The sequence below is a fragment of the Chelon labrosus genome (assembly GCF_963514085.1).
Source record: "Chelon labrosus genome assembly, chromosome: 1".
NCBI lineage: Eukaryota > Metazoa > Chordata > Actinopteri > Mugiliformes > Mugilidae > Chelon > Chelon labrosus.
Window position 1 is genome coordinate 21,361,495 of NC_140337.1, and position 26,202 is coordinate 21,387,696.

The 26,202-nt window shown below is 45.7% G+C and overlaps 1 protein-coding gene across 3 annotated transcripts in view; it reads left to right on the top strand.

Moving 5' to 3' along the window:
- The window catches only part of nrxn2b (neurexin 2b), a gene marked incomplete at its 3' end in the record, with an annotated part of 633,819 nt that overhangs the window by 273,403 nt on the left and 334,214 nt on the right, over nucleotides 1-26,202 (top strand). For 2 of the 3 annotated variants that reach the window (XM_084551818.1, XM_084551819.1), the window contains 3 exons: nucleotides 340-723; nucleotides 2,361-2,564; nucleotides 6,133-6,159. In XM_084551818.1, the coding sequence (XP_084407944.1) occupies nucleotides 340-723; nucleotides 2,361-2,564; nucleotides 6,133-6,159 (615 nt within the window). The remainder of the gene's footprint in view (nucleotides 1-339; nucleotides 724-2,360; nucleotides 2,565-6,132; nucleotides 6,160-26,202) is intronic. The other variant, XM_084551817.1, reaches the window with a different exon arrangement.

Sequence of the window (26,202 nt, forward strand, 5' to 3'; positions counted from 1 at the left end):
GCACACACACACACACACTCCCCTGTCATCCATCCCCTCTATTTCTTACACGTCCTTCTGTCTCCGTTCTGTCTCTAAATTAGCCACCTACCGCCCCTCCCTCTCATCCGTTCACACTGCTGCCCACTCGCTCAGCCACTTGACCTCCCACCCGCTCGCCCTCCTATTCAGATGACACACACCTTCAGTCATTTGCACTGTCCCTCTGAGGCGTTAAAACACACATTCGATCACTCACTAAATACTGGACATGCTCTCAGTCAGACACAAGCACGGACACAAGCTGCTTTTATTCATGTAAGCCTGATATAACACCTATTTTTCCTCCCTCCTGTGTAGGCTCTATTTCCGTCAACAGCCGCAGCATGCCCTTCAGCTCCCCGGAGGGCAGCGAAATCCTGGACCTGGACAGCGACATGTACCTGGGCGGCCTGCCCGAGTCGAAGTCGGACCTCATCCTGCCGCCGGAGGTGTGGACGGCCCTCCTCAACTACGGCTACGTGGGCTGCGTCCGCGACCTCTTCATCGACGGCAAGAGCCGCGACGTGCGCCGCCTGGCCGAGATCCAGAGCGCGCTGGGCGTCAGCAGCTTCTGCACCCGCGAGCTGCAGAAGCGCTGCAGCAGCGCCCCCTGCGGCAACGCGGGCCTGTGCAAGGAGGGCTGGAACCGCTACATTTGCGACTGCATCGGCACCGGGTACCTGGGAACCAACTGCGAGATAGGTGAGGGTGTCTGCTATATAAACTAAATATGCAAACGGTAATCAGCGATGGCCCCAGTATGGGGCAATGAAATGACTAAATTAGAAACCAGAACAAGACAACCGATGTAGAATGAGCATTTGGACATATTTGCTAACATTCCTGCTTGTATTCGACACAATCAAGCAGCTGCTGCTATAGTAGGAGTGAGAGCTCCACAGGGAGACGTGTGGACCAAATGCCAGCAGATTCTCAGCTTGTATCTGTGCTGGGAGGGAGAGGGGGTGAGGGGGGCATCCAGGCTAAAGTGCTGAGGCTCTGGCAGCTATGTGACAGAGCAGCCAGGCCTACCGCCGCCATCTGTGCCAATCACGCGAACCCGGGTGGCACGCACGCCGCGGTGGAGCGGTGCGAGCTAGTCAAATAGCACTACGTCTGTCTGATTCATCCCAATTAGCTGCGGGCGCCTCGGTCCACGGTTTGCCTTTGCACGCCTGTGTGTGTGTGTGTGCTGGGGGGGTGGGGGGGTGGGGGGGGGGGGGGGGGGGTTGAGTGAGCCGTGACAGTATGCAGTTTTGAGGGACAAGGAAGGTAATGAGGGAAGGAGAGACTGGGTCCAGATCGGGACAGTCGAGGCAGAGGATGAAACACCTTTATTTTGAAGAGCTGATGTTTTAACAGTTTAGTTTGGCTGCTCTGATGTGTGAGTTTTCTCTGATGTTCTTCTGCCATCTAGTGGAAATTTGCGTTACTGCAAGTGATTGACCACTTAATTCATAGACAGCAGAGTGTGATGGCGGTTTTTTTTTAAGGGGGCTTTTGCTAAGGAGCGAAATGTCCGCTTGTTTAGGGTGCGTGAATCTGCTATAAAATACAAGACCACTGCTTTTACCTGATTGGTCGCCCGTGGCAGGGATTTTCTGCATCTTTTAAACGTCAAGCTTTCGCGCTCTCTTAAACCCAAGCGCTCGGAGCTCTCTGACAGTGACTCATGTTGGCCTACGGTGACACATCTCAACCCACACCGCGAGATAAGAGCGGTCTCCATAGCGGTCTATTTATGGCAAGGCAGTAAACACAGTTGCACCTGGTGTGAACGAGGATGTTTTGGAATCCGGCCTCGCTTCCCGCTGCCGACATTTTCCTGCGATTGATACTGTACGCGTAAGTCGTGAAGCTGGGAGAAACTGAGGTGGAGAGGTTGGCGAAGCAGTTTTTGATGGGTCAAATGTAGAGAAAGAAAACGGAAAGAGACGGAGAGGTGTAGCTTGCGCTGTCTTCGCGTTGTCACCAAGCCCATCTAGGCGACTGAGAAGTGCGGCAAGATTGACGGCGTTTGATCGGCGTGATAAGTTTCCAGACACACGTGGCTTTGATCTTCTCCGTTACCGAGTGTTCCCTTGATCTCGTGGGGTAGATACGACATCCAAATACAGTTTGGAATAGTTGAAAGGCAAGAACTGGAAACAAAACAAACAAATTATCTGACTGCGTGAAGAAAAAAAACTTACATTTCCAAACTTTTTTGATCAGTGTAAGTAGTCAGATCTCTTCCAAACGTAATCAGGTTGTGGATTCATCACTGTCTATCGCTCTGTAAGCGTTTCCTCCTGTCTTACGCTTTACCTTACACCCGTTCTCTCCTCCGCCCTGCGCAGAGGCGACGGTGCTGAGCTACGACGGCAGCATGTACCTCAAGATCATCATGCCGGTCACCATGCACACGGAGGCCGAGGACGTGGCGCTGCGCTTCATGTCCCAGCGGGCGTACGGCTTGCTCATGGCCACCACCTCCAAAGAGTCGGCGGACACCCTGCGGCTGGAGCTGGACGGGGGCCGCGTCAAGCTCACCGTCAACCTCGGTAGGCCTCCTTGACTCATCGTGGATGCCAACCTTCCCCCCCCTGCCCCTGCCCCTGCCCCTTCCCCTGTCTCCTCGCCGTCTCTGTATTTTAGCGTTGTTTGCCTTAAAGTATAAACTGTAGTTTCTATTGTCGGATAGTTGGGCAGGGGAAAGTTTCTAAATTTGTCCCTCAGTTACGTCAGATTTCTTTAATTAAATGGGCACGGTTGGCGGTACGGTAGCGTTTGGCCATCATTGTCTGTTGATTTAGCTGAGGGACGCCAACAGTGCTCAGAGTCTATTTATTTGAGAAAACTGGGGTACAAATAGAGAAACTTCTGCTCAACAAACTGCTTGCTGCAGGAAAATTAGACACATTCAAAAAAAAGAAAAAACAAGAATTGACCCTGCAGTAATTGGTGTTCCATATTTTCTTGACTACTACCCCTTTCTGCATTCCTGCCCTCCTGTGAATCCCCATAGCTTCTCATCCTCTTAAAAAAAGCTCCATCTCTAACAACTCTCCTGGCCCAGCCCCTGAGCCTTAACCCGCTCGCCTGTCTCTAGAAGCTTCAAGGTGACGTTGCTTCTGTCTCGCTCCCCCTCATGGTTCCTGCTCTTTGCATTTTTATGGAAAAGGGGGGCTGGTTAGTTGGTCCCATAGACGGTATGAAGGTCAACGGCGGGACGGCTTCCAAAAAGTGAAGCCAAAGCAAGTAGAGCTCCCCCTGGTGGCTGGCTGCAGTATAGGTCATAAGCTCCACCTTCTTCATGTTAGCGGATGGGCATAAACTAAAACACTAAAATACAAGTCAAATATTTTTTTCTCAAGGATCGTTTCTACCATTTCAGGTTGTTAATATAATGTTGATGCATGTTCAAGTGTCAATTCTTTGGATAAGTTTAATTGTAGTTACGTTATAGAAGCAGGATGTGACATAATGGTGACTACCAATTGCCATGCCAACTGCTCCGTAAAGCAGTCCCATGAGACTGTGAGAGTTGTAAAAAAAAAATAATAATAACAAGTACAGTGTATAATCCAACATTTCCTTATAACTGGTGGAGATAGAGCGGAGCATAGTAATAATTAAACAAAAATGCGAGTGAGTCTGGAGGAAGTGTGGGCGGGGCCTTGATTACGCAACTTTGCGTGGCTCCGCCCTTCGACCCGTACTGCTCAGACTCCCACTCCAAACTCGCAACATGGCGCCGCCCGTATCCCAGGGGAAATAGCGTCAGTTTGTCCAATGCAAGGAAGTGGGGACGCGTAGTCCATATTTATATACAGTCTATGCCTGGTCCATTTCTGCTCCGCTATGGTGCTAATTCGAGGAACCGCTGTCCTAGGCAAATTACCAATATGCCGAAAAGAAGAGGATGCAATAGGGATGAGGAAGAAGGTCAGTGAAATTATACATAGAGAACAGATTGTAAGATGGATAGAATCATAGAAGGGGCAAATGCATCCCCTCTAATAACTTGCTGCCGAATGGTGGGATATTGACTTATTAAAATTTCATTGCGACGAGTATTAGCGCTCCGGGGGAGATGAGTATGACCTTCCCTCGCTGGATAAGCCTGTCCCGATCCTATAAAGAACCAGACTTTCAGCAGTGAACCTGGAGGAGCATGACAGAGGTGCACCCTGGAATATGAGCCACCGTAGAGACAGGAAGGAGGGGTGGGGGGGGCGGCAGTGGGGGAAGAAAATAAAAAAATAAAGTAAAAGAAGTGGCCATTCCTCTCTCTCTCTCTCTCTTCTCCTCTCTCTCTCCTTCACCCTATCTCTATTTCCGTCATGCATTCAAACACCCCACCTGGCCAAGCTCAGAAGATGGAACTTTTCATCCCTTCAATGGCCTGTATGTCTGCGGCCCTCGGATCAAACAGCCAGAGAGACCGGCTCACAGCTGTAGCTGTCACGCGCATTTGTACTTACCGGTGCGCCCGGGCGACACCTCGACCTGCTAGCGATCCGCCTGCACTTTTGACACCTCGGGAAGAAAATTCACACGGCTGCTGTCTGACGCTATACCTCAGCTAAGGCTCGTTATAGCTCCGAGAAAATTAATTAACAGCTAAAGTGAGACATGTCCCACAATCTGAAAGGAGCCCTACTCATCTGTTGAGGCCTTAGTCCTCGTTAAGGTAATTAAAATCCTGGTAATTCATCAGTAGGAATAGCGTTAATTGGACAGATTTAGCCTTAATGATACGTATTAGCAACAGATAATGACGATAACCTGTTCAGTGTGCAGTGTGCGGGCTAAAGCTACGTCTGCCATGCTAACACTGTCAGATGACAACTTACACGTTCTAGTTTAACACCCTGTAGCGACGCTGTTTACTTTTGTTTGACCCAAAAAAACAACAACAAAAGAAACGGTTTGAATTTCAGAAAAAAAAAATGAATGCATGTCAATGGATCTGTCCTGCCACGACATCCGCGTCTCTACAGAGTGATGCCGGTCCCTGGCTGTTTGTGTCCACTATTCTGTAGCGGTTGACAGCTCGAGACCACAACCCAACCACACTGCCACATGCACATTTGCTTCACAGCTCTAGATGGAGGGGGGAGGGGCGGGGCTAGCAGTCGATGAATATGAAGACGTGGGATTCAGCGGGGAATAATAATGTGATACTTCAACGATCTCTGCAGGAAGGAAGTGTCTCTTTGCTAATAACCTCATCCAGAGAAGGGTCAGGGGTCGGTTTATGTCAGATTCAGTTTCTTGCTCCAGTAGAGTGAGCGCTCACCGGCCGCAAAAGGCTTATCAACGACGAACCCCTCGTAGCTGATAGCGCAGTAGACTCTTATTATTTACTTTGCAGCTTGTGTGCACCAGGCATGTGGTGGCTGGGATGTGCAGATCACTCTTCCTCGTCATTTACACCGTTGGGTTTCTCATACCCGAAGCGCTGCAGAAGGCAAGAGATTGCGAGGAAACGGGGCTAAAGTTAAAGGTGTGAGATGCTGCAGCTGCTCTAGTGTTAGCGTGAGCACGCCATGACAGCTTTTAATTGAAATCAAGAAGTTTTTTTCGTCTAATTACGGCCAAAAAAATTCACTGTAATTGAAATTATTACTAGTCTATATGTTTATAAAGAAAAATAAATCATTTAACATTCCAAAAAGTATGAAAAATGCATCGGTTTTTGTTGCATATCACGCTGAAACCTTGCATCATTTATGTCCAGAAATCTGGTGAAAGTAGATTTCATATCGCCCCAACCCTCCGTCGCCTACTGCACAGACCGTGCCGTGTACGTCTTGCTTTCTGCCGTGCTTCGAGAGTATCGGGCAACAAGGGATGGATTATGGGAAGGAGAAAAAAAAGGATGGAGGTAAAGGGTGATCCTGACTCAGAGCCTGTCCCCGGATGGTGGCCCCCAGAGCAATGTTTGGTTGTCTGCAGAATGTACCTTGAAGGATGTAAAATGTCTTTTTTTCTCTCTCTCTTATCCTTTCTCTTCTCTCTGTCTGTCTTTTTTTTTTCTTCTTCTTCTTCTTCTTCCTCTCCCTGTCTCTCTCTTTCTCCTTTTCTTTTTGTTTGATCTCACCATTTCGCTCTCTCTCCCGCCAGATTGTATCAGGATAGACTGTAGCCTCAGTAAGTGGTTCTATCCATTTTTCTGACTAAAAATGTTTCTGTCTATCTCATCCTGATTCTGTGCAGTGGCGCCTCCTTCTCTCTCCTGTGCCCATGATTCGTGACATCTCTTTTCGCTATTTACTCACCTCTGAAGCACATTTTTTCATTTAAATTTTCATTTTTTTTCTCTTTCATTTGTGTGTTTTTCCTCCCATCCATAAGTTCCGTCACTTTAATTATTTGACGCTAAAGAAACAGGATGTGACATAATGGTGACTACCAGTTGCCATGCCAACTGCTCCGTAAAGCGGTCCCATGAGGCTGTGAGAGTTGTAAAAAAAAAAAAAACAAGTACAGTGTGTAATCCAACATTTCCTTGTAATTGGCGGAGATAGAGCAGAGCGTAGTGTTAATTAAACAAAAATGCCAGTGAGTCTGGAGGAAGTGTGGGCGGGGCATCGGTAACGCAACATTGTATAGCTCCGCCCTTGGGCCGTACTGCTCAGACTTTGGCTCCAAACTCACAAGATGCCGCCACGCCCGTATCTCCGGGAAACTAGCGTCAGCTTGTCCAATGCAAGAAAGCGGTGACGCGTAGTCCATATTTATATACAGTCTATGCCTCAGTTTTTTCTCTTTCATTTGTGTGTTTTTCCTCCCATCCATAAGTTATGTCACTTTAATTTCCCCGCTCTCTGACTTAATTAATGTTTCACTTGCATAATTATCAGGGTTTTCCATCCCGCTGCCCTCCTCACTTGCCTATCACACCCAGCGATGATTTATTTGTTTATTTTCCCATCGCCTTTCCCCTTGCTTATTACCCATTCTAGTCATTTTCCTGTCAAAAATGCATTCAGAAAAGGGCAACTTGACACTCCCCCCGTCGGATGTTCCTATTTTCTATTATGTGCCGCTGAGCCTCGGCTCCACGCGGCTGCACACGCAGGTGTTGCTTGTTTTCTATGTGGGACAAACTGTAGCTTTGTCCCCCCCAGAAAGCTAATTGCTTATCCGCCGAGAGACGGCACCACCTGGTGTGTGCTTGTTTTCGGAGAAAGCTAATGTTTTCTGCCTCGCGCTGACAGAATGATAGCAAACTGTTATTTCTATCGTGGCCGCTGACAATTGAAACAGCCAGCCCCACAGGTAAGTGCCGGAGAAAACGGAGAAGACCTCATGTTTGCAACGTTTGTGTGTGTGGCGGGGGAGGGGGACATGACAGAAAGTAAGTAGTTTGCAGATGTATTTATTGATTTGTGGATGCTTTATTATTCCCCAAATACTTGACTTGTGTTGCTCCTGCAGGGTCAGCTTCACAGGTTCAGGTTGCACCGTAACTGTGTCACGTCACTGCACACGAATGCAGGCTATGTCCGGGTTTATGGAGCACAATCCAAAACCCGTCCCAAGCCTCCGCAGGGTATGGAGCGGATGACAAACTGCATCCTGTATTATGTACCACTGTACCACTGGCATATGTCAGTACCACCGCTTAACCACTAGATGTCACAGAAGCTCTAGGAATATTGCGTGGTCTCCCTGCAGAAGGGAGGAGTTGCAGACTGAAGCATATTCTTCTTCCTTTTGCACAAGGGTCGAAAACCATTTCTCTTTTAGTTGGAATTTGACGGCTTCATTACTGTAAAGTTTTCAACGTGCGTGTTCAAGTGGGAGGAAGGTTTCGCGGTCAGAGAATTGGATTTTACATCTGTCATATAACCTCTAGCTGGATGGAAAAAATCCCTTCACCTGTTAAGTTTAAATATTGATCTGGTTATTCTGCTCGAGAGGCAATCTGTCACAAATACTGAACTCTGTGTTGTTTTTTTAGATATATGTTTTTTTGGGGGTGGCTGAGCATGCTCGTGCAGAAGCGTGCCCTCTTAGTCAGGTATCTCAAACCGTAAGCGCGTGCGTCCGTGAAGGAGGAGTTGCGAGTCCGTAGGCGTCTGAAAAATAGAGAACGAAGAAACCAGGCAGAACTAGTGGACAACAATTTATTCAGTGCCGTGACATCTCCCGGTCGATACCTCCTCCAGAGCCCTTCAGTAACTAAAGCCTTGAATTTGAGTTAGAAAATCAAGGAGCCCAAGTCTCTCCGCTTGCTAGTCCATGAATACAGATAGCTAGCACGGCCTTTATAGGGAAGCAGCACTGCTAATATGTCACTGTAATGGAGATGGTGAAATGTATTGGCGAATATGGAGTAGAATGCACAAAATATTAATGCATCTGACTGACTCCTTCTAGTGTTACAGCTACAGTATGTCAGCTATCGACCCTCTTGTTCCTTATATGCCTGAGCGCGTGGGGAAACTGTGTCATACAGTACATACAATATGTCTAGCACACGATATATCTCAGGAAAGCCATCAAAGAATTTCCTCAGACATGGCGCAAATATTCGCTTGTGCCCTATTTATATCTATAGTTTGTTGGCGAAAGGTCAAGGTCGAGTGCCCTCACGAAACCGTGTTTTTCAGCTATAACTCGATTCCTCGACGCTCGGAAACACCTTGACCGGACACAAACGTCCGCTCGGCCTCAAGGATGAAAAGATTCTAATTTGGTGGTTAAAGCTCAAAGGTCATTGTGACTCATAGCCTAATTAAATTTCTCGCAAATCTAACTGGATGCACTGATGAAGTGGTGACATTTTCTATCCAAAAGGTCAAATTTTAACTTCGCTGTATCATAAGTTCTGCAAAAAACTGTTCCTTCAGAGTCACTGAATACACCGATCAGGCATAACATTATCACCACCTTCCTAATATTGTGTAGGTCTCCCAGCAGAAAAATGGAATTGTCACAAGATTGTCAATGTTATTTACTTCACCTGTCAGTGGTTTTAATATTGTGGCTGATCTGTTTTTTCATATGAATCAGAATACAAGCAGATGAAAAGTGCTACTTGTCTGGTTGGTGGATACATACAACTCAAGACTGAAATGCTGGAGTGCTTTGTGAGACTTAGGAAGTGAAGGATGTATTTTTAATGCAGTGTATTGCGACCCAGCTCTCCCAACTTAGTGCATCTAGATATGATACAGAGAAGAGCCGTAGCCCTCAGCTCCAGTCAGGTCAGGTCATCGTGTCAAGCTGATGATATCTGTTTGGAAGGTGGCCTTTCTGCCTCCAGCGGCACCTTCTCTTAGTGCAAGATGAGACGAGATTTGGCATGACATATGGCCGGCGTGTGGGGTGCCAGCGCTCCGTCTGCTAAAGTCTTACCCTTTGGCCCGTCTACCTGGAGGTGCTCACTTCAAAACGGAATGATCCGCGGTGTGTGTCGGTGTGTGTAGACAAAAGCAACATTACAGTCCAGTACAGAGTACACAGTTCAGACTCGGCTACCTGCATGTATATAAACATACACTATATTACCAAAAGTATTCGCTCACCCATTCAAATGATCAGAATCAGGTGTTCTAATCACTTGGCCTGGCCCCAGGTGTATAAATTCAAGCACTCAGGCATGCAGACTGTGAAACAAGACATTTGTGAAAGAATGGGCCGCTCTCAGGAGCTCAGTGAATTCCAGCGTGGAACTGTCATAGGATGCCACTTGTGCAACAAATCCAGTCGTGAAATTTCCTCGCTCCTAAATATTCCACAGTCAACTGTCAGCTCTATTATAACAAAATGGAAGCGTTTGGGAAAAACAGCAACTCAGCCACGAAGTGGTAGGCCACGTAAAGTGACGGAGAGGGGTCAGCGGATGCTGAAGCGCATAGTGCAAAGAGGTCGCCGACTTTCTGCACAGTCAATTGCTACAGAGCTACAAACTTCATGTGACCTTCAGATTAGCCCAAGTACAGTACGCAGAGAGCTTCATGGAATGGGTTTCCATGGCCGAGCAGCTGCAGCCAAGCCACACATCACCAAGTGCAATGCAAGGCGTCGGATGCAATGGTGTAAAGCACGCCGCCACTGGCCTCTAGAGCAGTGGAGACGCGTTCTCTGGAGTGATGAATCACGCTTTTCCATCTGGCAATCTGATGGACGAGTCTGGGTTTGGAGGTTGCCAGGAGAACGGTACATTTCAGATTGCATTGTGCCAACTGTGAAATTTGGTGGAGGAGGAATTATGGTATGGGGTTGTTTTTCAGGAGCTGGGCTTGGCCCCTTAGTTCCAGTGAAAGGAACATTGAATGCTTCAGGATACCAAAACATTTTGGACAATTCCATGCTCCCAACCTTGTGGGAACAGTTTGGAGCGGGCCCCTTCCTCTTCCAACATGACTGTGCACCAGTGCACAAAGCAAGGTCCATAAAGACGTGGATGACAGAGTCTGGTGTGGATGAACTTGACTGGCCTGCACAGAGTCCTGACCTGAACCCGATAGAACACCTTTGGGATGAATTAGAGCGGAGACTGAGAGCCAGGCCTTCTCGACCAACATCAGTGTGTGACCTCACCAATGCGCTTTTGGAAGAATGGTCAAAAATTCCTATAAACACTCTCCTCAACCTTGTGGACAGTCTTCCCAGAAGAGTTGAAGCTGTAATAGCTGCAAAAGGTGGACCGACATCATATTGAATTCTATGAGTTAGGAATGGGATGGCACTTCAGTTCATAGAATGAGTAAAGGCAGGTGAGCGAATACTTTTGGTAATATAGTGTATGTTCAAAGCTGTTTGAGCTGCTAGCTTGGTTTTGGCAAGGGATACGTTAGCAGAAGCAGTGTAGAATGACTAAATAAATAGACACTACCATATTTTCTGTTAAGGTTCTCTCTCAGTCATCCAGGTCATGGTATATCCACAAAAGGGGCTGAAGCAAGGGCAACTGTACTTGCAGGGTTATTGGCTACTAAAAGGTTGTTAGAGGGCCATTAATTGGGGAAGGAAAGCAGAATCAAAACGGTATCTGGTCATATGGAAGTAGTAAACTAAGTCATCATTGATTGAATTTACCAGTTCATAGCCTAACAGTTTGGATGTAATGGTCGTCCTGATTAATGTTGACCACGTGCTGTCTGTTCTTTTGGGTTTTTTAGTCTGGTGTGTAAGGCTGTTACATATTCTGCGAAAAGTTTGTTCTCGCAGCCCTCGTTTGGGAGTTCTTGCAGCTCGTTGTCGACACATCAACAGGGCAGAAGTATAAATTATCCGGCCAGAACGAAACTTTTTTCTTTTACTCGCAGCCCTAGGAGCGAGAACAAATTTCTCACTTCTCGCTGAGTATGTAACAAGCTTTAACATCCACTCCTCACCAAGAATTTTTCCATTCATTCACACCTTGAGACTGGACATTAATGGACGTAAATGGTGCGTCCATTTCACATCATGAGACTGGACTTAAATGGACGTAAATGGTGCGTCAATTTCACACCTTGAGACTGGGCTTAAATGGACGGAAATGGTGTATCCATTTCACACCTCGAGACTGGACTTAAATGGATGTAAATGGTGCGTCAATTTCACACCTTGAGACTGTATCCAAAAAAGTTCAAAAAAGGCAACTGGACTTGTAGATTTTTAGAGAAGACGTTTCACCACTCATCCGAGTAGCTTCTTCAGTTGCAGACTGGACATTAATGGACGTAAATGGTGCGTCCATTTCACACCTTGAGACTGTACATTAATGGACGTAAATGGTGTGTCCATTTCACACCTCGAGACTGGACTTAAATGGATGTAAATGGTACGTCCATTTCACACCTTCAGACTGGACTTAAATGGATGTAAATGGTGCGTCCATTTCACACCTTCAGACTGGACTTAAATGGACGTAAATGGTGCGTCCATTTCATTTCTTGAGAATGGACTTAAATGGACGTAAATGGTGTGACCCTAGTCATGCAAATTTCAGGTGGGCAACACCCACCAATGTTTCTATTTTAACCCCAACTCCCCACCAGTCATTTAGAACTGAAGCAGCTACTTTGATGAGCGGTGAATCATCTTCAAAACACACTACAAGTCAGGTTGCCCTAGATTCAGGTGTTTGGTATATCCCATATATTTACTTACTAGAAACTAAATATACATGTACCTATTTTTAGTAATCTACTTCTTGACATATAACCAAGCACTCTTCACTTCAGGGATTTTTTTATTAGGCCTCAAATCATTTGACAGCCACGTCCAGAGGCATTGCATCCGGGTTTTCTGGAATATTCTATATTCATAAAAGTTCAAGGCCAGCTTCAATGTGACATCCACATTTTTATTTAAATTCCTTCGCTACATATATTATACAGTACGTCTGAACAGGCATATAGAGATGTAAACTCCAAATGAGGTATTTCTTGCTAATTCTAGTTGAACAATGACGTAGGTCAATAAGAATAGCACACTGATGACTCATAGCACCAGCTTCTGTCCAATGCTTTCAATGTGCACGCCCACAAACGCAGACGCACATTTGCACACACATGCATTCGCAGATGCAGGCATCACTTGACACACATTGTGGGCGGATAAATTAATCTGAGATTTTACCCACACACACACACACTTGCGCGCACATCCTCAAACTCATACCCCTTCTCCACGGTAGATAAAGTACACATGTTCAGAACCAGCAGATGTCACGGCCATTTTGAGTCTGAATGAGTGATGTGAGGAATTCGGCGCGTATCTGCCTCGCCGACACTTTCTCAGTTTCCTCCGAGCAGATGGCTTTCTCTTAATTTCTCAGTGAATCACAAATATTATTAAACTGAAATGAATTTCCAGCTATCGCTCGCTTAAATCGTGAATCATCGCGTCCAGTGTGAGCCAAGCGGACGTCAAAGATGGATTTGCAGGAGGTTCTCGGAGATGCCCTTAGCATATGCGGCGCCCCCAACTCGGTGAAGTTGGGGCGCGTATCACTTACTCCGCATAAAATGTACATTGGAGACGCTCGGAGTGAGGTTTGATTTTTAAAGGCAATTTAATGCTCCAGTGGTGGATATCCGTTTTTTGTTTAATGTTCATTTTATTCTCAGAAACTCCAGGCCAAATGTGATGCAGTGAGCCAATGAGCGTATTATTAACATAATGCCTGATGTCTGTGCACCCTCACAGATGGATACATCATTTTATCTGAATGGATTTGTGTTCAAAAACAATAATATAGTTTGGCAATAGGTTCCAAAAATTAACTACATGTTCCCCAGTACTTACCGAATTCAATATTACTGATATTGGTGCATTGCTGAGCGCCAAAGTACTCATTAGATATACTGTAGGCAGCCCTTTCCCCTGGACATTAATGGACGTAAATAGTGCGTCCATTTCACACCTTGTGACTGGACTTAAATGGACGTAAATGGTGTGTCAATTTCACGCCTTGAGACTGGACATTAATGGATGTGAATGGTGCATCCAATTCACACTTTGAGACTGGACATTAATGGATGTAAATGGTACGTTGGAGTACCCTTCTCCTCTTTGCATGTTTTAATAGAAATTGACTGAAAGGACGTGTTTCGAAACCCAAATAACCTTCAAGTAAATACGCGATAACATCGTTTTTCTAATTAGAGTAGGAGTTGAGCGCGCTAGTGTCTCTGCGTGGACACACGCCACAGGACATGCCGTACGGGTACACCTCTATCTGCTCGTTTCCGCCCGGCTATACTGTGACCTATAGCGCTGTCATTGTACATAATGTTAATGAGATAGCTGAGGCCGCTATCTGTCAGAACGCCACACAGCCAAGGCCACACGTCAAAGCACAAATACAAAGACGTGCAACTGGATGCGGTGTATGTTTTAATATGAAAATAAAAATGAAGAATAGCGGCTTAATTAGGAGAGAAAATTTGGCTCTCAATTCCAAGTTATGGTTGCACACAATTGTGCAAATGAGCAGAAGAGCTCTTACTGCAAAACTAAAGGGCATTAGTCTATCTGGAGTACATGCAGGGAGGGGTGATGAGCCATGGTCGGAGCGGTTGCTAATGCTGAGCAAATGTAGGAGCCCTAACGAGGGTGGTACTGTGCCTTGTAGTTATTTCTTTTTCTATTGACTTCCTTCGTATCTCTTGTCTCTTGCCTCCGCTCTCGAAGACTCTCGAGGCAAGCTGCTTCTCGCCAGGCCTAACCAGGTGAAGAGAGCGCCTTCCTTCCTCACTTACTTACTTCCTTTTTTTGTCTAATACAAATTGTTCCCGTCAGTGTTCCAAGTGTCTGCTTGCAGCCACAGTTTCAAATCTTTAACTTGTCGAGGGCCTTGTACGTCTACCTTTCAGTGTCTCCGCTTTTGTTAGCCAAGTAGTTCAAGCTGCGTTTACCAGCAACACTGTTACCCGTGCTCACACCTGTTTGCATGGTGAGAATGACTTCAGGTTTGTGTGTTTCTCTGGTTACTGCAGCCATTGAGGAATCCGTCCTTTATGTAATACGCATCTGGACGTTTTGTTCCCGGCCTGACGAGTACGCAGTGCTGAAATTAAAGTCTGGCAAATAGTTAGAAAGTCTTTTAGGCTGCTGTTTGTAGCCTTTTCATGAAAATTTGAACAGTAATTGGAACCTTTTTGTTTACTAGCAGCGTTGCAGTACTTGCAGTGTTACAATAAAAAACACATCTAAAGCAAAAAGCTCAACAAAGGTTAGGTTAAGATCTCACATGCAAAGGTATACAATATGTTCCCGCTTGTATCATCAACAGTAACATATTTACCTTGTCCCCAGGGGGTGCTGAGTTCTTTTGCATCTACTTCTTTGTCAGTTACGTCAAAAAAACCTGAACTCAGGACTGGACTTCTGTGTTGAATAGGGGTTGAGGCTGCCTCAATGGCACACCCTTTTAGTCCGTGATGAGTCTGCCTCTCTTCAGTGCTATGTGGCACCGGCGACAGGTTAGATGTGGACTCATTACAGAGACTCTAATGAGAGAACCAGCAGCAGCCTGGAGCTGTCCGGACCCATACTGCCTTGCAGGAGTGATGGCTGTCCCAGAGGACCATACCCTCTTGCCACAGCACGCTGGCAAATTCGCTTCAAATCATAAATCAGCGGCCCCCCTTCTCCCCCTCCCCACTCACCCCCGGTACCTTTTTCCTAGAGTGTGAGGGAGAGAGATGTGAGTAGGGGACGAAGGAAAGCGATAAGAAGAAAGCAGGGGGACGCGAGGGGAAGGAAAAAAAGATGGAGGGTGCAGATGGTGGTATGAAGGGGGGGGGGGGGGAGGAGAGGACGTTGCCTGTCTTTGAAGCTCCAGCAGGAGCTGTGAGATTCTGGAGAGGACGGGTAAATTGTATGATTCATTACCTGCTTCTTGATATCAATCGGGCGTCCTCTCAACATCTCCCCGACTCAAATGCGTCTTCCTGCGGTGGCCATCTGCAATTCCAGAAGCTATCAACTGCAGTTATCTTGTTGTGCTACAGCACCAGAGCCCCCCTTCCTCCCCTCTACCTCCCCTCCCTCCCTCCCTCTCTCTCGCGTAGGGGCAAGAACATTGGGAAAGAAATAGTGTGTGGCTCCCGATAGCAACCTCTGAATACAGATGTCTTGTGTGCAAGCAAGCATCACACATGTATTTTGCCTCAGAAAAAGGATAGTAGACACTCTCTTGTACACACACACACACACACACACACAGTCACAGGCTGCCTTATCTCTGTAATTGGCACGGGGGGGTCAGAGCGGCAGGCGTAGATAATCATGGCTGGGGGTCATAATCTGTGTGCCGCTCCCCTCCCTGCTTCTTATTCCTCCTCTCTCGTCGACCCCTCCGTCGCCATCATAACCGCACACACGCACACACAGTTTAGTACTCTCACACACAGACACACTCGGGCCACCTCTGTTTGCAAAGCAGCACCAGGCGGGAGAGGGTTTTTTTTTCGGTTGCGGCCCTAGGGGGGCTGTTGTGCCAGCGTGGGACACTGTCCTCATCTTATTGCCAGACCCCCTACTTACTATATCGCTCCCAAATCCCCCCACGCCCGCTGCAAATACATCTTGTATGCACTCACTCGCATGCTACTACATGTACAGTAGAGAGAAACGAGAGGCACTTTAAAGGGGGGAGAGGAAGGACTTGATAGATTAAGGGGGACAAATGTGGGTTGGAATGGAGGAAGAAGTGGATGGAAATATAGTTAGCGGCAATAAGAAGAAAGAAAATGGAAACGAGTGATGGATGGAGGAGGGCTCTGATAGAGATGTCTCTCTGCGTTCTTATCCGCGTTATCTGCTTATATCTTTCATTTCCATCACTGCATCTTTGCTCTTAGCAGATGGCTGCCATTTAGATGGAAATCATGGAACTCTGTCTCGCACACACACACGCGCACGCAGAAACACACACACGCCCTTGCTTTTCATCAGATCCGCAGCGATAGGCCCGCGCTCCTTTGAGTTAGAAAATATGATATCTTAAGATGGGAGCCAAATGGCATTAGCGTCAAAAGAGGTCTTACCCAGATAACTCCGAAGAGCAAAGTAAATCCTGTCTCTTGCCGTAGAAATGATATTAGTTCCTGCAGTCTTATGTAACTGTTTCTGCAATCAGACCGGGCTTCTGCAGGAAAATAAAGAGTCTATAAGGGTCACTTGCCTCCATTGAAGAACCCTCAGCCCTTCTATAAACCACATTCCACAGCAGTAGAAAAGCCATTTCTACTTCCATTCCCACATATGGCATGTGTATATAATAACCATTTGGTAAACCATGCTGCAGTGGAGCCTGCAGAGTGACTAAGGAAAAAAATAATAACAAAAAAATAGTAGACAGAAAGACCTATATCCAAACACACATGTATAATATACTGCAGTAAGTCTTCTCTACTGGCCTAAATATATATCAAAATCACTGACTTACATTTTAATATTTTACCATTAATCTTAATAAATTATTCTCCATAGTCTGTGCTTTTCATTTTATGCCTTGTCTGTCTCTCAGCTGCGGTGCTTCTGGCAGTCAACTATGTATTAGAGCTTTTATCCAGTCATATTTCTGCCGTCATGTGTTGCCGGAGTCAAAGAAATCTTCCTGGTCCTTCACAATTAAAACTGTAGGCGGCTGAAGTTTGAAACACCTTGTAATGACGCTGTTCCTTTAACCAATCACATTTCAAGTTTGTATTATTAGGCCTTCTCTGTGGCCTACGGTAGCGTCAGCGTTTTCGCATCCTCTTATTGAAGGGTCAGAGAACTGCTCAGTTTAAGCCAAGCTAGCGGTTCGTGTTCATCTGTTGCGAGCAAATCGTCCCCGTTAACGTTTTGATAGCTATTTGTTGAACCCACGATAAGGAGGAGACGCTATCGATTTGGTTGCAGATCTTCTTATAAAGACATTTTCACAGCGGACTTTGAAGGAGTTAGCTAGCTAGCTAGCTTCAGCCGCCCAACCCTGAAGCTAGCTAGCCTGAGCTAGGCGGGAAAAGGCCGTGTCCGCCACTTTCAGGTCAGCAACTATGAGCGATACCCTTACCTGACAGGCTTAGAGGAGAACTCTAAATTGTTTCTTAAATTCTGACAAGTAAAATGAATTACATTTACATCTTTTATGTATATTTTTACCATTTTATTGGGTCGACATTGATGCTAGTGCTGTAGTTGGCGTATGTGGCGCTGGGTCTGCAGTGAGTGAGAGGAGACTTTCCGAATTGTTCTAAATGAGTTTCTTCCTTTAGTAATGGCATTCATCTCGCTATATGAGACACCCGTCTACGATGCGACGTCCTGTTTTATTGTGTATCTGTATGATGTTGATGGTCACCGTCATAACGACCGTATTAAGACGTGTTTTGAATAAAGTTAGAGTGCATTGAAGGCCTAGGTTGAAAATGCACAGCCCTCCACTGATACACTGTATACACTAATGGCCTCTGTGGCTCGGCCAAAACGCGCTCTCTAATTTAGCTGTCGCTGGGCTCGTTTTTAAACACGACTCTTCACTGCATCTGAAAGTCAATGAAGGCTTTTAACAGAGTTACTAGTCATGAATCATAAAGTGGCACCCCTGGGTTTCTGAATAAGGTATCATTTGCATAGTCCTACCTCCGTAAATTCAATTTTAGCCACGTATATCAGTAACAGCCAGGGCCGGTGGGTTGTAGGGGGTAGTTTTGCCGTCAGTGTGGAGTCAGATTGAGTAAGATTTCTTTCCATTAGAAAGAAAGAAAAAAAAAATACATGGTATGTCAAGGAAAGCATTTTATAACCCAGTGAACATTAACTCAGTTGAGTAATACAGTTAATGTAAAAAAACTAAATGTAATAAAGGATAATTTTTATATGGATTTGCTTCATTTCAATCTGTTTCTTTGGTCTATTTATTTATTTATTTATTTTTGCAAGTCACTCGCCTTTGTTTTTCCTCCATTAAATTAAATTACACAACGAATTATTTATTATCGCTTGCCCAAATGAGAAATATGTCTGTGGCATGCAGTCTGTCTGTTCACACCATTACTATTTATTATTTATAAAGTTAAATTGTGTGCCTGTGGCTATAATTAATCAACCGTAGAGTGATATGTTCACTGTGCAGATTAAACAAGCGGTGAATAAGAAATTAGGAATCACGACATCTCCTTTTATAACTTTGCATCTTTTAAGTGTTTCAGTTGCCTCTTCGTGTCGACGTATCCAACGTTTTTTTAGCTGTTCCTAAAGCATTTTTTTTTTTGTGTGCGTCCTGCTGGGGATGGCTGCTGCCATCAAGGAGTGTCATTGCTATGGGGTAGGGGTGCCTGGTCTGGTCTAGGTGGGTGCTACATGTCTAAGTAACATCTACATGAATGAATGCCAGGTCCAAAAGCTTCACAGCAGAGCACTGAATTGTACAAGATGGTCAATGCTATTCACTTCTCCTGTCAGTGGTCATAACATCAATATCTTGTGGCTGTTCGCTGTATGTCAGTCACATTTCTTACTCAATCTCCTGATTACTTTGCATATCTTCAGAGTCATTTACTTCCAGCTGTATAAAACAAGCTCGATGAAACTTATTCCCATCAATATTGAGGCATTATCTTCCCCTGTTTGATGCCGGCTCTTTCAATGACACCATCTTGTGCCGTGGTTTAGCGGCTTCTGAGCAGAGAATTAGTGCCACCGACTACTTATCTCAAGACGGCATTTCAGAAAGCAGTTACGACTTTTAATGTTCTAGTTGCAAAACCAAACACCACAGTGCTGTGGGCACATTTTTTGGTTCTAAGCTAAATGGGGAAAAAAAAAAAAGAGAGAGAGAGAGCCCAATGACTTGGAGGAGGCAATTTGTCGGATTTACAGTCAAAGGCGCTAATACCACTAATCTAAAAAGACATCAACGAATCTCTCACCCCGTCCGATCCACCAAACTTGGAAAGACACCCGCAGAGGCAGTTTCATCCCGGCAGTTAGTTACTGCGAAATAAATAAAGTGTCTAATTAACGTGGGTTAAGGTGGAGCGTGTTAACGGCTTTTGAACACAGTTGGCGGGAGGAGCGCGTTCAAAGAAAATCCGCAAACCTTCAGCAAAGGCACACATTGTTAATCTCAGTTATTTATGTGACAGTTAATCGTCGCCTGGAATTTCACCATCGTGACGGCTTTGTTTAAGCACTGTGATCCGTGCAAGGGCAGCACTGCATGGTTACAAAGAAGAGTGGGCGTCAATCCAGCGGCCCAGCGCACATGTTACAAAAGCTTTGCATGAACAGAAACCATCTCGTCCTTGTGCATTCTCCAGTTGCTCGTTGTATGCAAGGTTCCTTCAGCAAGGTTCCTCATTCAGCCAGGCATTTCGCTCTTCCAGTGAACAGTGCAGCAATGTACCTCCCTAAAAACTAAGTAAAAAATAGCAATTCATTAACAAGATTGTTTGTCTACTAGTCAAGGCAGTAATAAACCATTTCCGTCGCTGTGGTCTGCTTAAAAAACAAAATCAGAACAAGAAACAAAAAAGAGCCGAGGGTTGTTTCCACTTTGGCAGACGTCTCTAAATCCTGTTTGCTTTTTACAAGAGCCTAGCCCGTACCGTTTTTTCGCCCGGGGTCTCCTCAGCCCCCGCATTAACATTTCTAATGAACACGGTTTGCATGTGAGAGTGGCGGCGGGGAGGGCTTTGCTGTCCTGGAGATGTCCCCCGCCGTCCAGACAGCAGTCGGCTTGAGTAATCAAGTGTGAAGGTTGCGAGGGGCAAACAGCCATTAACCTCCTGAACGCGGGCCATCATCACCGTCGGGCGGAGGACTCGAGGGAGTGTGTGTTTGTGTGTTGCCGCTGGTGTGTGAACGGGACTGTGTGTGTGTGCGCTTTAATGCTAATGTGTAATGAGTGTGTGTGTGTTTGTGAGTGTGCGGTGCATGTCTGCTGCTCGGAGTGTCATCTCTTGGCCGCAGAGTGTTTTTGTGCATGTGTGTGTGCAACGGTGCTCGGAGCATTTAAGTTCGAGGCCTTGGCCACAGTCTGGTGAATAGCCATTGGTGTGTGTGTGTGTGCAGTCTGAGTCTTGCACGTATACGAGGATACTTCTGGTATTCCAAGTCTTTTCATTCTGATTTGCGTGCAAATCGGGCCGTGCATCTCACTCTGCCAGCCCATCCAGTGTGATCTCGCCGCGCATTATTCCCATATGGCAGTACAGTATGGCCGCGCTCGGCGTGCCCGGGCCCGCGACCGCCTGTTTGACATGCCACTGTGTCGGCTGGTGCGATGCCATGCTGAACCGTGCCATCTGTTCGAGGCCGAGCTCGCGCGGGGGGGAAATCTCATCGCGGGGCGAGAGCGAGGAAAAAGGGCACCGGACGTGGGGTTTGGCAAGACACGGCATCCAGAAGTCTCCTGAACTACTGCCCTCGAGACGGTTCGGAGAAACAAGGGTGTGATGGCATGTCAGGGCATACGTTGTCCAGCTTACTAGGTCCAGCTGAATGCTTTAAAATAAAAGAAATGCACACTTTATGCCACTAAAAGTGAAAGAGATAGATAGATCAGGTCAGCAGCTATGAGCACTACCACTGGCTAGTAGTTGCTTTGTATATACAACAATATACAACGTATATATACAATGTATAACATATACAATATGCTAATAGATAGATAGATAGACAGATAGATAGATCAGGTCAGGTCAGGTCAGGTCAGCAACTATGAGCACTACCCTTGGCTACTAGTTGTTTTGTATATACAACAATATACAAAGTATATAAAATGTATAACAGAGTCATAAAAATTCCGTCATAATCTATTTTTACCCATCACTTTAATTTTTTTAAAATGATAATAAAGACATATTCAATAGCATTTAATTTTCATTTAATTTTCATTAACTTTAAATACTTTTTTCAGAACAGTATTGACTTTAAATGGTAACAAAAAAAAAAAAAACGACAACAACAACAAAAAAACGTTTCGGCTGCCGACAGGTCTTGTCCGTACTCGGAACGTGACTGCTAGCGTAAACAGCTCTTAGATGGTACCGTAGGGTTGAAGTGCTTTGGTGGTATGCAAATTCCATTTTGCTAGCTGTTAGCTACATAGACATAGACATATATACATATATATTATGGTCTATGGCTAGCCAAGCTCTGGCGTGTACATCAGTATAATCGGTGTACCAGGAAATCGTGCGCCGTCAAAAGTTCTGCGATGTTTGGAACGCAAACTGCGATGAGTGACAAGAGCCAATTAATAACGTCACCCGCCACCAAGTGGTCAGGGGTGTGAACTGCAATCTGTCAAAATGACGGATGGCCTTCAGATTTTTCCGTCACATTTTAAAAAAAACGGTCAATGACGGAAAATATTCGGTTAACGCGACCCCTGGTATAACGTATACCATATGCTAATAGTTAGTTAGATAGATGGATAGATAGATGGATAGATAATGCAGTAATACCCAGTTTTACCCAGTGCTACTCTTCAACACAAATTTTAAATTTTACGCAGTGCATACCTAATTAATTAATACGGTGTTCACTCTGTCTTCACAGCCTGCCATTCATTATGAAAGAAGGTGTTGAGCACCATTTAACTTTAACGACTTTTTTATATTTGGAAATGCCGTTGTATTATTTACTGCGTCTGCCAAAGGTTGCTCGCACCAAATCAGAGCGCAATCTGAACGGAAACCTACGTCGTTACGGGTCCGTACGCTCAAACGCCGCTTACGACTTCCAAACGGAAAGCAGTATACGATCTTTGTTGAGTTTTTCTCCGGAAAACAACAGATGGACAATGGTTCCCAGGCACTGACCACCAACCAACAATCGGACAAAGCTGACGGTAATAGTTCAATAGATGTTTTGAGGTTTTCAGTCTAAGGTTGCGTTGATTATGGAGGTTGGGAGAATGGAGGTTCTGGGAGTGGGGCCATTTGAGCTGGAGATAAAAAATACGGTAATAGTTTGTCACATAAATGCTAAGTAGGGCTTTTCTGGCAGGGGACAACTTTGACATTTGCATGCAGCGCCGTGCAGTACGGTTAGTTTGAATTATTTGTGGAAAGAGCAATATGAGAATTAAGGTCAGGTATATGGCAGCTTGGCTCGGGTCCGTACAGCTCCTCAAAACACACTTTACCACTCTGTGTATGAGAGTGTGTAAACTTGTGTAATTGAGGGTTGGGTTAGGGTGGGTTATCGGGGCATGATTCGGAACACTTCAGAGGTCCCTTTCAGTGCAGCAACGAGACGTGCAGTATTTATAGGATTTGTTCATTTGGGGTGGGCGGAAAGCGTTCAAGCGTTTGAACCTAAGAGGCAACATGCTGAGAGGCTCTGTTAAAAAAAAAGAAAAAAAAAAAATCAATAGCAAGTCAAGCGGATGCAGCTGAGGAGTTTTCAGAAGCAGAGATATACCTGGGACAGATCAGCCGTACGCTGCTGCGGAGTCATTTGCGAGCGAAGAGGAGATGTTGGACGAGAAAAGGATTGTCAGGGCCAGACGCGGAGACGAAACAGAGAGAGGATGTTCGAGTGTGTGTGAGAGAGCGGGGAGGCGATGGTGGGGGGTGAGGGGAGGGGACGTTCTTCTTCATTACCGACACTAAGGAGCCATGCCAGGAGCACAGATGGCAGAGGAGAGAGGGGGCATGGGATTGGCACGTAAACCGTAACACACACTCACATGCGTTGGCGCGCTCGAGCCTCCGTAATAAAAAAGTATGTAAATCCAAAGAATAGGTCCTCGAAGCTCAATATGTTTTCCAAATAATTACGACGTAAAGTACAGGTTGAACAGACGGCCACGTTCGCGTAGATGTTGCCCTCACCCCTCCTTGCGTAGATGGCTTGCCCACACACACTCACACGCACGAATACACAAAGACACGTGTCATCCAGTTATCCCGTGGTTTAACCGTGCCGGTTTCTTGGCCAGGAACATAACAGTGCTGACGCTGCATTTTCTCCCATCATCCTTTGCACATCTCACCTTCTGCAACACACACACGTTTGTACAGCTATCTAAGTGAGGACATCCAGTGACGTAATGCACTCCCTAGCCCAGGGGTGTCAAACTCATTTTAGTTTGGGGGGCCACATGCAGCAACAACTGCAGACCTTTTCTATTTGTTTTAGTGCAAAGAACAAGAAGACAAGACAAGAAGAAGAAGAAGAACAAGTATCTTTTTTTTTTTTTTTAAAAAGAAATTTCTTAAGTAAAATAAGTATAGTTTGGGCACATTGCTGTCTGCTGTTTAGTCCTGGGTCTCAGTGTTGTCTTCTGTCCACTTCTCTGACTAAAAGAGTGGACAAATTAGGGATATCAGTTATTTTCATTGAATTTTCGCACTTTGCAAAATCATGCTGCGGGCCAGATCAGAACCTCTGGCGGTCCGCTTTTGGCCCACGGGCCGTATGTTTGACACCTGTGCCCTAGCCCCTTAACCCTAACCTAATTGTAACCTTTACCCTAAAACCGAGTCTTAACCTTCAAACAGTCTTGTAAAGAAACGAGGATTGGCAAAAATGTCCTCACAGCAGTGGTGTAAAACTCAAAATCGTCCTCAGAAACATAGCTACACAAGCGTACACACACACACTGCCCTCCCATTACGATCATCCTCTAACCCCTCGCCAGCACCGGCGCTATAACCTAAGACCGAAATTAAAATTTTAACGACATCTTTTTGGAAAATGGGTCCCTCTCACTTTCTTTCATCCTCTTTATACGCCGTTCAGACACACACCTACACACCCGCACACACACTCAGACCCCCTATGGTCCAATTAGGAACAGCAGTCTGTTTGCGCAGCAAGAAAAAAAAGTGTAACATGTTTGTGTGTGGGAGAGGTATCTATTGTGCACAGCGTGTACTGCTCTCCTCTGCAAGGTTGAACGGAAGAGCAAGCTCTCACACGTTTTCTTCCTCTCCATCACACACACACACACACAGACACACACAGCCTCCCACAGACGTAGGAAAGAAGAGAAACCGTGTGGTCTTAGTTCATAGGCTAGAGTGCACCTAAGACACCCACCAGCTCCTGCTTCCTACAGTTAATGTGACTTCTTCAGAGCCACCTTTTAAAGGCAGCTATCTGATCTATAAACATGATCAACCGTGGTTAATTAGCTGGATACAAATGTAGGGCATTGGGTAAGGAAAGAGATATTGCTAATTTTCCAGTGTTAAGAGCAAATACCATGAATCCTGGCACTGTCATCTTGGAATATGCCTGTGAACATCAGGGAAGAAAAAAATCCATTGATGGAATAACCTGGTCATTCACTATATTCAGGTAGTCAGCTGACCTCATTCTTTGGGCAACATAATGTTGCTGAACCTAGACCTGAGCAACTGCAGCAACCCCAGATCATAGCACTGCCCCCACAGGCTTGTACAGTAGACACTAGGCATGATGGGTGCATCACTTCATCTGCCTCTCTTCTTACCCTGATGCCCCCATCACTCTGGAACAGGGTAAATCTGGACTCATCAGACCACATGACCTTCTTCCATTGCTCCAGAGTCCAATCTTTATGCTCCCTAGCAAACTGAAGCCTTTTTTTTCCAGGTAGCCTCACTGATTAGTGGTTTTCTTAAGGCTACACAGCTGTTCAGTCCCAATCCCTTGAGTTCTCTTCACATTGTACGTGTGGAAATGTTCTTACTTCCAACATAGCCCTGAGTTCTACTGTTGATTTCACCAAACGTTTAAGTGATCGCCGATTGCGGTCAATCAGGATTTTTTTCCGACCACATTTCTTCCTGGAAGACGATGGTTCTCCACTATCCTTCCAGTTTTTAATAATGCGTTGGACAGTTCTTAACCCAGTTTTAATAGTTTCTTCAATCTCCTTAGATGTTTTCTCTGCTTGATGCATGCCAATGATTTGACCCTTCTCAAACAGACTAACATCTTTTCCATGACCTCAGGATGTGTCTTTAGACATGGTTGTTTAAGAAATGAGAAGCTACTCATTGCATCAGTTGGCGTTAAAGAACTTGTTTCCAGCTGAAAGATAATCACCCATGCAGTAATTATCCAGGAGGACCTACCTACATACCTCTTTGCTTGGTTAAATCCAGTGCATAATGTAATTCCGACAAGAATGACCCTGTGTTATTCATGTTATTATTAACATTCCAGCCAAGGAATGACAGCACAGAACTGTTCATGTTTGGTGGTTCTCGTGTCTTCAGGTGTACAGAGCGTATATCCTCTTTACATTCATTCAAAGCTGCAGGCGGCGGCGGCGGCGGCGTGAACAGCCTGAACACAGTGTGCTTTCCCAGATGGGTTCACAACAGGGGGCTGCCTGAGGTCCATCACCTGGTAGTAAAATGCTAATCATGAACATAAATAAGATGATAATAGTAAGGATTCCCACGCTCACACTGCGCATACACATGTTCCCATTTTGATGGCATCGCGTGTCTATCCTGCAAAACCGAGGCTTTATAAAGACTTGTTTCTCTTTTTTTACCGTCCTTCTGTCTTCCATATGAATCCACAAAGAAATTACAATTCCCCCTGGTCAGCACTTGGCCTCTCTAGCTGTTTTTATTGTCTGCGCTGCATGGAAAATCCATTTCAGTCATCTGGTATCCACCGTCGTCTTTGCATTTTCAGGCCCGCCCCGTACCCCTCTCCTTCCTCCCTTCCTCTCGCTCCCTCTGCCCAGTGACGGTATCAGCATTCTCTTCTTTTCCTCCGAGTGGGGCTGCTGAGCCA